Consider the following 13,358-nt stretch of genomic DNA (forward strand, 5'->3'; position numbering starts at 1 on the left):
CAATATTAAAATAATGAAACTGATTTTTTTGAGCAAAATGTGGCAACCCTGCAGCCTACATAGACACTCCATCTTTGACCTAAATCTTCCCATCACTAAGAGTCCAAGCAGCACATCTGTACATCTCGAAATAATGTGTATAAATAAAATAATGTGAATCGCGAAATAATGTGGCAGATTATCTACTAGAACAAATACAAATCAGACCAAAGTTATTGAACTGTGTTATCACTGGTGATGAGACTTGGTTCTTCCAATATAATCCAGAGACAAAACGTCAAAGTTTGCAATCGTGTTCAAAGGGATCTCCCAGACCAAAAAAAGCTTGCTTGTCTAAGTCAAAAGTGAAATGCATGCATGTGTGCTTCCTCGATTCCAAAGGCATTGTTCACAGAGTGGATGCCTTCTGAAGAAACAGTTAATCAATATTTCCATAAAGACTTCAAAAATAAGTCCTCTGTGTCCGTTCAAACATTGGTATGAGTTGGATTCTTTATCACAATAATGACTATCTCTGTACCGCAGTTTTTAACCTCAAAACACATTTCAATACTACCACAACCACCTTATTCACCAGATCTCGCCCTGAGTGACTTTTTTTATTCCAAGGAGTCAAATTGGTGGTCAAGGGACACCATTTTCAAATAACAAAAGATGTCCGAAATGCTATGACAAGGGTCTTGGATAACATTCTAGAAGAATTTCAGAACTGTTACCAGGAGTGGCAGAAGCATTGGAGTAAGTGTGTGCAAGCAGAAGGGAACTACTTATAAGGAGATTGTGGTACAGCTGACTAAAAATGTAAGTAAAACTTTTTATCACATCATCTCATTACTTTATGGTTGCACCTTGTAGTTTAGATGAAACATCATCCAAGATGATAAATTTGGTGCCATTTATATTTTATTCTGCTGTATAACTCAGCAAAAACAATGAGATTAGTAAAAAAAGTTAATGATAATAATTAAGAAAATATGGATATATAAAAATTTACATTTAGTTTTACTTAATTATATAATGTAGAATCTTAAAAGTTAAGTAAATAAGTACAGTCCAAGCTATGAAAATATTACTTTTGTGAGGAATGGATTTGAGGAGAAGGGAGTGATTGAAAACAGTTGAAAATTATTAGAGAAACAGTTGAGAATGAAAGATAGGGTATACCTTGCCTAAACCTGATAACCTTAACTTAAACATAGGAGTTGAAGATATATTAAGTGAGAAGTATACATTTATATACCAGGCCCTATAAATCAGTACTATTCAGAATTATGATTTGGTTTATCAAACAAGTAAATATAGGATAAACTAAAATAATGTAAAAAAAAAAATCAAATTGAATTTAGTAGTAAGGACAAGTGAAGGAAGAATAGAAAAAGTAAAAACATACAGATATGGTGACTGTGGAGACAGAGGACTGGAATAGCAGAATGGAAATAAAAGTTTTATATATAGCAGTGCCAAAGGAAGCCTTCAGTAAAAAGAGCAAATCACTAATTATAAGTCAGGAGAGTTAAGGAAGACGTTACTCAAATGTTATGTATGGAGCATCTTGTACGGAAGTGAAGCTTCCAGGGAAGAGAGAGAGGGACTGGATTAAAGCTTTAGAGATGTGGATATGGAAGAATGGAGAAAGTAAGATGAATGGATATAAGGAATGAGGACGTAATGAACAGAATTAAAGAAGAAAGAGCAGTATGAATGATTGTGCATAACAATTAATTAACCAATTTGACTGAATACTTTAGTCGACAGTCTAATAATCAACTCTAATCATTACTCCAGGATATTAATTTATATCAAACATTCTCAAAAAAATGAACACATTTACTTTGAGATTTGAAACTTAATAACTGATATTATGATGCAATAACAGACAATGAAACAATTTACAATAACTGAACATTTTTACACACCAGTTAACATAAAAGGTTGTAGTAAATTTTTTTTTTTTTTTTACCGATAATGTAGCTAGTGGCTTGACTACTTTGGTCACTAATCATAAAAAAACCAATGCATGGAGTGAGATGCATTCAATATTCTTAAGTTCAATGATATATAACTTCTGGTTCACTGTTTGACGATTCCCATTGTTACTTTACCTTATTCCATATTCCTCAATTTACAATATTTAGCATCTAAGTATCTGCTTAAGTTATAGTTAAAGTACCCACTTGTAAGTTGCAGTTAAGAATCCACTTCAAAGTCGTTTTAGTTATTACAGAACTAACATGTTGTAAATGATTACATTTACCATTCTGCCCAGAACCTGTTAGGTGTGGTTTTTCTGAACTTTGGTTAGCTGCATTTCTAAAAGCTCAAAATACATTTTTTTGCCAAATAAATCATTTTGGTTTTACTTGGATTTACCGAAAATTAAAAAAAAGAAGAATTATAAGTGTTTATACACTTAGAAATTCTTTACGGGCTTATCAGCTTTCAACTTAAATCTCAATGAGAGATTTATTCACAAATAAAATTTTAATACTCATTACACAGATTTCCTTAAAGCAGTTTGAGAAATGTCTACCACTTACAGATCTCTCTCTCTCTCTCTCTCTCTATATATATATATATATATATATATATATATATTGAGAATGTATAAATGTATGTATCTATATGTATAAATGCCATATATTATGGCATTTATATATATAAATAACAAAATTCCACTAAAATTTGACAATATGCTCTTTCAGCATTTGAATCTGCATACTAATGTTTGAGAAGGTGTGCTCTAAATGAGTTTCTTAATGTCTTTAAAAATACCTTAAAATTAATATGTATCTATGTAAAGTTTCTTTTTAATGGTAAATGGTAGTACACTACTGATCTGTTACACTACAAGGGACATTCATGTCAATCCAGGACTTTTGTTATACTAGAGTGTAAATGGAGATTCCTTCCCATTCTGTTGGTTGTACATATAAGGTACAAGTGTCAACTATTACGGCATGGCGCACTGGGTGAAGCAACGTCAAACAACAAGTAGTAAAGAACAAGGCATCAAATGTAGTGAATGGATACATGGAACAACATGTTGTAATGAAATTTCTCTTAAATGAAGGTGTAAAACAGAGTGAGATTTATTTGCGACTCCTTGCAAAGAACAGTGATGAAACTCTTAGTCACAAATCTTAGTAAATCTTTGAAACTCAAATCTTTTAAGATTTGATAGGTGCAAATGTTTTAAAAAAGGCCTTACATCAGTGAGTGATGATCCCGGCCAAGGTGGTTTGGAGCTACCAAAGTTATGGTCTCAGTTTTTTGGAATAAAAATGACATCATTCACATTGATTTTCTACCCCATGGAGTCAATATTAACAGTGAGTACTATTGCAAAGTTTTTCAAGATGTGCACAATGCTCAGTGCAGAAAACAGCCTGGTGAGGTCTGCACAGAATGAATTCTGTTTCTGCAGGACAATGCATGCCTGCATACAGCTCACCATACGACAAACACGCTACAAGATCTTGGCTGGGAGTTATTGCCACACCCCCTGTTTAGTCCGAATCTCCATCAAAGTAATTTTCACCTGTTTGGGTCCTTGAAATCGTTTCTGGAAGGCCAGCATTTCAACAGCAATGATGAGGTGAAGCAGTCAGTCCTATCTTGGTTTCGATGTAATGATAAATCTTTATACACTGTGGCTATCCAGGTACTAGTGAAACACTGGGATAAATGTAATGTAATCATGGGTGTGTCTACATTTATTAAAAATTAGTAGTCCCGGATCGACCTGAACACTCGTTGTACATCAAGTCTACAGTACTTTCCTGTAATCAGTTGCAATATTTCAGCCATTTCTTTTTTGTTTTTAAACCTTGTATTATTAGTTTTACTGAATATCTTGAATGTATACATTCTTATACTTTTAAAAATTACATTTTGATTATCATCTATTTATTCAGTTACTGAGCAGAAGAATGTTAAGCACACTCATTTGATGGTGCATAGAATGTTGATTTGATGGTGCATATAATGTTACATTAATTTTTCTTAAATGTTTTTCCTAATATTTTATAGTATTTTCTTGATCAGTTTATTGTACGCTAAAAAGCCCAATACAATCTAATGTTATAGCTGTAAAATTAAAAGAGATAAGTATAACTGTTGTTATAGAAAATAAAAATTACATTAAAATCATTATCTTAATTATCACTTTGTACCTGACAAATTAAAGTAGAAAGAAACATTCTTAATAATGAAAGTCTTACAGATAATCTAATCATTAATTTAAATATACATTATTTTTTCCAGTAATCTTTATTGCTGGCAAAAGTCTATATAAAATTAAAAAACCTCAGGGAAATGTAATGGTTGACGTCAGTAGATGTGTTTGTGTAAGTATCTAATAGTACTATTTTTTTTTTTAACTAATGTAGCGGTAACAAATAAATAAAAATGATAATTTCTTGAATATTAAATATTCAAAAGATGTGAATAATCCTGACTAAAGTTTCCATCGTGGAACTTTGTGCATGTTTTTGAAGACACTACGATCAACAGTACTAACAATGTACTACTGTAATATAATGTACGGTATACCATAATTTTCATAGTCCTCGTATAAATATAATTCAGCACTCTATAGTGGTACAAATAGTTTAATGTTTATAATTCATCTGTCTTTCATAAATGGAAAATAGTTGTAGTCTCAAATAGCACACCAAAACTCAACTAACTCCAGTAGAAGAAAAATAAATCATTGTACACAAAAGTAACTGACCATTCTTCTTTTTCTACTACAAAATTATGTTTTATGTAAAAATGATTAAGTGGACACAAATAAAAGTAATTCTTTATATTTACATTTAAAATACTTTGTAAATTTTTCTTGTAAGAACATAATTACAAATTCGTGAGAAATGCGAATCTTTATTATTCTAGTGGGCTGAATGAGCGAGTGCATTTACATCAGTTTTAGCACTGATCCATATGATTATATTCTAAGTAAATTTGGTACTATACTGACAATAACCTGTTAGCTGTTTGCAACTGTTGCAGTTGAAAAGTTCAATTATTTCAACTTTTATTGTCAAATAAAATCAACTACTTAAATAACTTTGTCAGTTTATAAATGTTTATTTAGAGAAATCCAACATTTAGTGAAAAACAGTCTAATAATGTATGAAAACAATTTAATATCACTCTTGTGTCAGGTTGTGTAAACAATTGGTTATAGGAGACCTGAAATGAGACACCAACCGCTCCTGAAAATGGCACAGTATTCCCAAAAAAAAACCAGCATACCAGCAAGATTGATTAGGAGTACTAAGTAAAGTGCCTCTCACTTTAAGAAGAGAACTAAGAAAGGCAAAGCAGATGTTTTCTGTTGCCTTTTTTACTAAGTGAAATACAATATTGTATCATGATACTAAGCCCCTTCAATTTAGATCAACTGCTAATACCTACTTGCCTAGTTTTACGATAACATAACTAAATAAATAACATAACTACAGTCAGAGAAAAGAACTTCGACTAGACACTTGTATCTCGGATCCTTTACATAAATTGCAGCCGCGAGAGACTGTGACATAATGTAGCGCTAGTTAATATAAATCAAGTGTCAAAAGTGTTATATTTATCTTTCTATGCTCGGCTTGAAGTAAACATGCCAGCTGTATAATTATCCTTTTGGCTCCTGGATACAGTCTACCAGGTGTCATTCTATTGTCAAGTTATACCTAAAAAGAGGTTTTGGTGTGATAAATCAAAGATGCAATAAAGTTTACGGTCTATTAAATAAAAATGAACATAGTTGCCTACATGTCCTGAATCAAGAAAGCTACACTAAATAACTTAATGGTTATGTAGTATCATAATAATCAATCAATGTAAACCAATTTTGATTATATAAACTACTAATAATTTACTTAGTAAATTTAACTGAATCAATAGCTCAACAATTTCTAACTCAGCATTTGTTTGTAAAAACAAATGTCATTTTAACATTCATTAGGTAAATGCTACATAAATTTTATATTAGCAGTCAATAAACATGTTAATGATGGCTTAATTTGTGGTCTCTCACAAAAACATTAGTAATCGATTGATTCATGTTATGTAATCTCTACAAAGTTTTATTCAAAAAATTTTATTTTTAAACTGTTCACTTTACTTTTACTTAAAGTTATGCCTGATGCAATGTAATAAGTTTTCTTAAACTTTTAAGAAAATTATTTTCTTAGTTTGCTTTTTCTTTCTTAATACTGTTCAGTACTTATATGAAACTCAATACAATCTACTTTTACTCCATTCATACCTTGAAATCAAGCAGCTACATAAAAACTTCTAACTGGTAATAAACTATATAAACAGAAGAAAATTAGTTTCTCACAAAAAAAAAATTTCTATAAAGCAAAGTTTTTCTTGTTTCAGTATTGTACAAGGTCTTTCTACAAAATAACTGAACTTTTTTTTAATCTTTACTATTAATTTTACAGATTATTGGTCCTTGTCCCCTTCAAAGTACTCCCCTCCACAATTCACACAAGATCCATGTTTAATTTGTTTTAATGTCATTAATAGTCTCAAAACAGCATTCTTTCATCACTGATTTTAATTTTAGAAATAAGAAAAAATTGCTACAAGCCAGGTCTGGTGAGCAGGGAGGCTGAGGGAGGACAGTCACCTGATTTCTGACACAAAACTGCTTAACTGAAAAAAAACTGAATGTGCGGGTGCATCGTCGTGGTGAAGGAACCGTGAGTTGTCTTGCCACAACTCTGGTCTCTTTTTGCAGATTTTTTCACGCACCATTGTAAAATGCCTTGGTAGTACGCACAATTCACTGTTTTACATTGAGGCTAGAATTACATTAAATTTGGAAAAAAACAGGGAGCATCACTTTTGATATTGGATCAAGACTGATGTGCTTTCTTGGGGCATGGAGATCCTTTGCAAATCCATTGTGATGACTGAACTTTTGTCACAATGTTGTAGCCATACACCTGGCTTTCGTCTCCCATTGTGGTCTTTTATTATGTTAAAAAGAACATTATGTTCTAGAAAGAGAACATCTACTCAATATTCTTTCTGCTTTTTGGTCATCAAACAAGTAACAAACTTTGCTGCAACTCGATGCATGTTCATTCAGTCAAAATGTTATGACACGATCCAATTGAGATGCTAACCTCTTTTCCAAGTCGTCTGGCAGTCAGATTGGTGATTTACACGCACCAGGTTGTTGATTTTCTGGGGCATCATCAGTTGAAATCGAAGAACTTCATGGTTGAGGGTCATCTTTGATTGACTGATGACCATGGTAAAAACCATTCGTAACATTGTGTATATGACCCACAGCATCATCTCTGTAAGCTTGTTTCAAAAGTTGAAAGGTTTCTGTGTAAGTTTTCCCAGTTTCACACAAAATTTTACATTGAATAAAACTACAATATATCAACAATCCAAGAACAGAGGAGGTTGTGGAACACAATTTTGCCAACTGCATATCATTAAATATCTACACTGGTGTGTAATTAAAAGTTTTCAGTTATTTTCTGAACACTCATATATGTTTAATAGTTTATTAGTCATTCCCATCTATTTAAATGTTATGAGTTCAGTTTAAGTACACATGCTATTGACAAAGTAGTGATGTTTGCTAGTTTTCTCAGTATTCTTCACTACTAACATAACACCAATATATTTTACTTCTATTACATCAATCACTGAATTGAAGAAACTTATTTATGAACTTCTAGTTTATAATAATTTATAACAACTTCAAAAGATTATCTTTCTTAAAGATTTTTTTCCCCACCTTCAGTAATACAATATTTATATACATATATATATAATATATTACATGGGATGAGTACAATTGCCAGTAATCTGAGATACTCTGAAAATAATAAGTTTTCTAGCAGTTCATAATTCTATACGTAGCTACAGTATACGTATATTAATTAATCTCTCAAACATGCAAAAAACTAAATAGACATTTTTCATTTCTATAAAATATATTTTATAGACATTAAAAAATAGTACAAATATTTTAACATAAATAATTTTTCTCTTTTCAAGTATGCTTTAAAAAGGAGATTTTTTTCCAAAGCTAACAATACAAAATATAATCACTGGATGGATTATGCTGAAAATAAATATGATAAGAAGCTAATAAAAGATATTAAAACTATCCAGTCTATAGCAGTAACATTACTTCCAACAATATGTTTTTGGGCATTATTTGAACAACAGGTAACTAAATCAATATCATAGTCATTTTAATTTTTATGTTATTTTTTAAGTAAATTATTGCAAATTTGAAATATATGAAGATCATTCAAGAATTAAAACTACTTTCTGAATACAACTATTTATCATGTTGCGCCTACTGTTGCAGGAAAGAAAAAATGCAGTTTACCAGATTTATTAAGCAAATTTACAATATTAAATAATGAGGAATAAATTTTCTATTTTCAAAGTGTAATAACCATAATATTTTGCTGGAATAACAGTAGATTTACATTTACAGCAATATGTTAGTACCAAAATTGTAAATTTTTACAGTAATTTACAGTATGGCTGGGAAGTTACCGTACACCTAAAGTTAACGAAAAATATGAGTTAGATTATGTGTTTAGAACATACAGTATTTTCATTGGGATCGTTTGGCAACAGTTTTTTACACACACAGGTTTGTCACACAGTTCAAGTAAACGACAGTTGTGCTAAAATGGCTGACACAAGAAGTAACAGCGTCGAGAAGCAGTTAGTGACAAATGTATGGGTTCATGAACGACAATGAATCAAACAATGAAGCTCATTAGTGATATGTTTCGGCAATGATTTAATAAGCCGCCACCACAAAAATCAACAATGTTGCCTTGGGAAGCATTTGAATTAGACAGTATTAAAGATAGGTCACGGAGTGGATGAAAGTTAACGTGGTTAGAAACATGTGCTGCTGCTGCTGTTGCATTTTCCACTGAACAATTCCCAATGAAGTCAGCTCGTAAACAGTTAGCTGAACTTCATGTACTGTAGATGACAACACAAGACCGTATGAAAGAGGACTTGAAAGTAAGGCTGAAAGACTTGAAAGTTTTGTCTGATGTTCACCAATGAACTGTCAGATGCAGACATGGAATGTCGCGCTGCATCCTGCTAGAATTTATTAAAAAAATTCCCCACTGGAGTGCACCATGGAAAAATGCTTTTTACTGATGAATGTACAATCTATCCCAGTTCACATGCCAGAAATCTGTAATTTTTGGCAAAGAAAATCCTTATTACGCCACAGAGTTGAAAAGAAATCCACCACACATCATGATAAGAGCTGGAATGACAGCTCGCCATTTGTTTGGTCCTTATTTAAAGATGTTGGAGGCATGGTTAATACCCCAACTTCAAGAGAAGGATCTCATGGAATGAGTATGGTTGCAGCAGGATGGAGCACCTGCACATTTTGCTCAATCACTACATATGTTTCTGAATTAAAAATTTCTGGGACATTGGATTGGTCACTGTACTCCAGCATCACCAGCTCCATTATCATTGCCATCATGAAGTCTTGATCAGACCACACAACACAATTCATTATGGGAAATTATCAAGGCACACATATCTGCACATCACTACACTACAAATAAAAAATTGCATGACACTGTGAGGGATACCTTCTGTAATGTAACATCAGAAATGCTCCATCGCATGTCACAGAGGACGTGGACGTGGCGACATATAGAAAAGCGTGTAACATGAGGGCGAACCCGCAAAATATATTAAGTTTTTTTAATTTCAGAATTTAACTATTAATTTTATTAAGTAATCGATGTTTCCTAGTTCATTTATCAGGAAGGATAAGGAATTGTTTCATTTTCTTTTAAACATAAGTAAAGGATAAAGATAAGAATAGAATAGATATAATTTATTTTTTAAATTTTAGAGAATTTGTGAATTATGATAATTTTGTTCACTTTTATTATTGGTTCTAATGGAAAAAATAGTCTAAGTAGTTTATTTTAAGTTTCTATGTCAGTTTTTGTTTAATTTTATTAAAACTTAACAGAGCTTTTCTTTAATCAAATGAAAAGGATAATGGAAATAAGAATACATGTTGTTATCAAGTAGTTGGATAAAGATGCATATAAATTTTATACCATTACAAATCGATAAGATTTACTGGGTCACAGATTATTGTTATATAATTGTTAATAATGACAAGACAGCCCTGACCACGCCATAAAAATAAATTGAATATTTTCTTTATTCTTTTTTATAAATCATAAATTTTTACATTAAAGTTAAAAAAATTCAAAAAATTTGCTGTAATAAAACTCACTAACCCTGATAATGCTGAAAATTCAGTATCACACAGTTTACAGTTTATAAAGACACATTTTTCAGAATAAAAACTTTCCTTGGAAGTGCACTTTCCAAATTCAATTTTTTTTGGTTTCATGAGTGTTGGTTTTGTTATTTAAATACCACCATTGAGAAAAATAAGAACACTACTTAGTCGCTTACAATAATCAACATTCGATTATCACAATTTTTGTACCAATCAAAAATGAGCTTGATCATCGACCTTTATGCTATAGTTACTATACAGTTATTATTAAAATATGTACATTCTCTGCTAAGATCTTCATAATTTTTAAATCAAGTAGATTTATTATCTACCTTTCTTAGCTTAATTATAACTAAATCACCTGTTGACATGTTAGGAATATATTCCTTTTACAAAACTCGCTGTACACAGAGTTGAAGCTAAGAGAGGTAGATAAATGTACGACATAAAAAAAAAAATTACAATATAGTTATTTGGTTTCTAATTTTATTTTATTTATAATTATTTATTATCTATGTATATATAATGTACAAGTATATATTTGAAAACACCATATCAAATGCAGAAAAACAGCTTCACAGCACAGAAATAAAGGACTGTCAGTTTTACAGTTAAAACAAATAATAAAATCTGAACTACAGTCTTACAAAAAAGACCTACAAAAAAGACCTACAAAAATCATTATGTAATCTTTTAACCTTTTCGAGACTAGCGCCATGCTTACATGAATGCAATAAACTGTCGACACAGACTACAGTTACGTAATCTCATTTTAGAACTTTATCATTTGAGTACTATCATCATGTTAACACAACTAAAATAATTCTTTCACTGACAAGTGCTGCACTTTGTTGGCTTTAAAATGAACTATTTGCACTACCGATAGGTTGCAGTTAACAGCTGGAAATAGAGAGAATAAAATCATGTTACCAGCGATCCAAAACTAGGTTCCGTAAGTTTTGTTGAATTCTGTCAGTAAACATAGTCAATTCGTCGCATTTGCATCCAGGATTTATTTCTTCTCATTAAATCTCTAATAACAAACAAACTTATTGAATATAAAGTTAATGAAACAAACACATATTTTACCCAAGCCTCTGAACAAACCGATCTAGCTCATTCAAATTTAAAATAATGGAAACCAACCAACATAGATGCCAAGAAATAAGAAAAATTCTATAAAAAAGTACTAGTCAACAGACAGGCTATTACTCTCCAGTCCCCAATATTTTCCGAAACAATGGCTAGAGACTAAGTAAGGTGTTGATTTTTGAAAAATAGATCCTATAACTTGATTCTAAAATGTTTATAATCTTTGTGTTATATAGACACACTTGTCACGATAGAAAGTATAAAAAATTATTTGGTCTTTTTATATATACCAATGATTTACAATTAGTTTTTATTTATATATATATCATCAGTCATTATTGAATGACAGAAATATAAAAATAAAAATAATGATAATTGCATATTAATTTACACAAGTGTTGCAGTTTTTATAAGAATGTCTCCCTCAAACACTGTATAATGGTTTGGTAAATTGAAACTTTGTTTGTATTTATGTATGTAATATTTTTCTAATATACAATGAGATCACTTAGTTGTGGACGTCAAGATACTATACACTACACTTCCATTGTGGACTGCAGTACAAACAGAGTCACATTTTATTTGGTTCACGGATTGTAGTATGCACAACTGGTAATGTCTACATTACCAGACATAATATTGGATATGTCCACCATTTTTCTGAAGGCAGGTCCAAACCCTTGATAATATTTTTTGATACCCTTTGTAGTACATCAGGGCTAATGGAATTCATCTCAAAAAGTATGGTGTGAAGGGATCAGACTTGCCTTCAGGAAAATTGTGGACATTTACAACACTTGCTGTAAGACATTAGCAGCTGTGAATAACTGCATTCCATGAATCAAATCAAATGCGAGTACCTCTGTATTTTAGTCCATAATGGAATATAGTGTTTAGTATCATGATGTGTATGATAAAATTATCTCACTCTATTCAATTTTATGTCATTTTATTAATTTCTAATATTTCTAAATTTGTGTTAATATCAGAAATTGAATGTTTGTTTATTAAATGGTCTGTTGCGTTAAATAAACCTAATTTATAATTTTTGTAATTCTATAATTTCAATAAATCTAGTTTTAAAGGGTCTATTTCTTTTATATAGATAAATTAATTTTATTCCTACATACATATTCATTTTATTCATCTCAAAAAATATGGTGCGAAGGGTTCAGACCTGCCTTCAGGAAAATGGTGGACTTTTACAAAACTTGCTGTAAGACATTAGCAGCTGTGAATAACAGCATTCCATGAACTTACCTTACAAACAATACATAATAAAGAGACAAAAGAGTGAAAAAATATATAAAATATTTATATATTAATATCATTGAAAACAATAGCAAAACTTACAATAAATATTTAAACCAGCATACAAACCTAAACCACATAATAAAATGTTTAAAAATACAAAGTAATGAAATAAACAATTTATGTGGAATTTATAAAATTAAATGTAATGATTGTGATGAAATTAAAAGCAATTATCATTATTTTAGTATCTTTATTTTTATTTTGTTATCTGATAATGCAATTATTTCAATTATAACCAAGGGTGCAGGATCCCGTAAAAGTACTTTCATAAAAAATAAGGTAAGATATGTTTTATCTTAATATACTAAACTAGGTGGTTTATTTAATAGAATTCAAATATAATTTAACTTCTAGAGGAATAATATGAATCCTTAATGATTAATTTCATTCAGTAAATATAAATATTATATATATATATATATATACACATATATACCCTATATACGAGGGTAAGTCAATTATTATCCACAATTTAGTTATATTTTTTTTATGTTGGTAGTACTGCATGCGTAGATGACGCATGCGTGGTTTAATTGTTGTTATGTTTGTGCAGGTTTGCTGCTGCTAGGTTAGTTCCATTATCGCTACCCTGCTATTAACCATGGCTGCTCCGCTTTCTGTAAATATAAATATCTGACACCAAAGAAGAGCA

General features: G+C 30.7%; 1 protein-coding gene across 3 annotated transcripts in view; it reads left to right on the forward strand.

Annotated features, from left to right (window-relative positions):
- The window catches only part of LOC142328647 (peptide transporter family 1-like), a 61,308-nt gene that overhangs the window by 30,161 nt on the left and 17,789 nt on the right, over window positions 1-13,358 (forward strand). For all 3 annotated transcript variants that reach the window (XM_075372527.1, XM_075372526.1, XM_075372528.1), the window contains 2 exons: window positions 4,264-4,346; window positions 8,032-8,205. In XM_075372527.1, coding sequence (XP_075228642.1) covers window positions 4,264-4,346; window positions 8,032-8,205 — 257 coding nt within the window. The remainder of the gene's footprint in view (window positions 1-4,263; window positions 4,347-8,031; window positions 8,206-13,358) is intronic.

Source organism: Lycorma delicatula, chromosome 8 (assembly GCF_047948215.1).
Source record: "Lycorma delicatula isolate Av1 chromosome 8, ASM4794821v1, whole genome shotgun sequence".
NCBI classification, from domain to species: domain Eukaryota; kingdom Metazoa; phylum Arthropoda; class Insecta; order Hemiptera; family Fulgoridae; genus Lycorma; species Lycorma delicatula.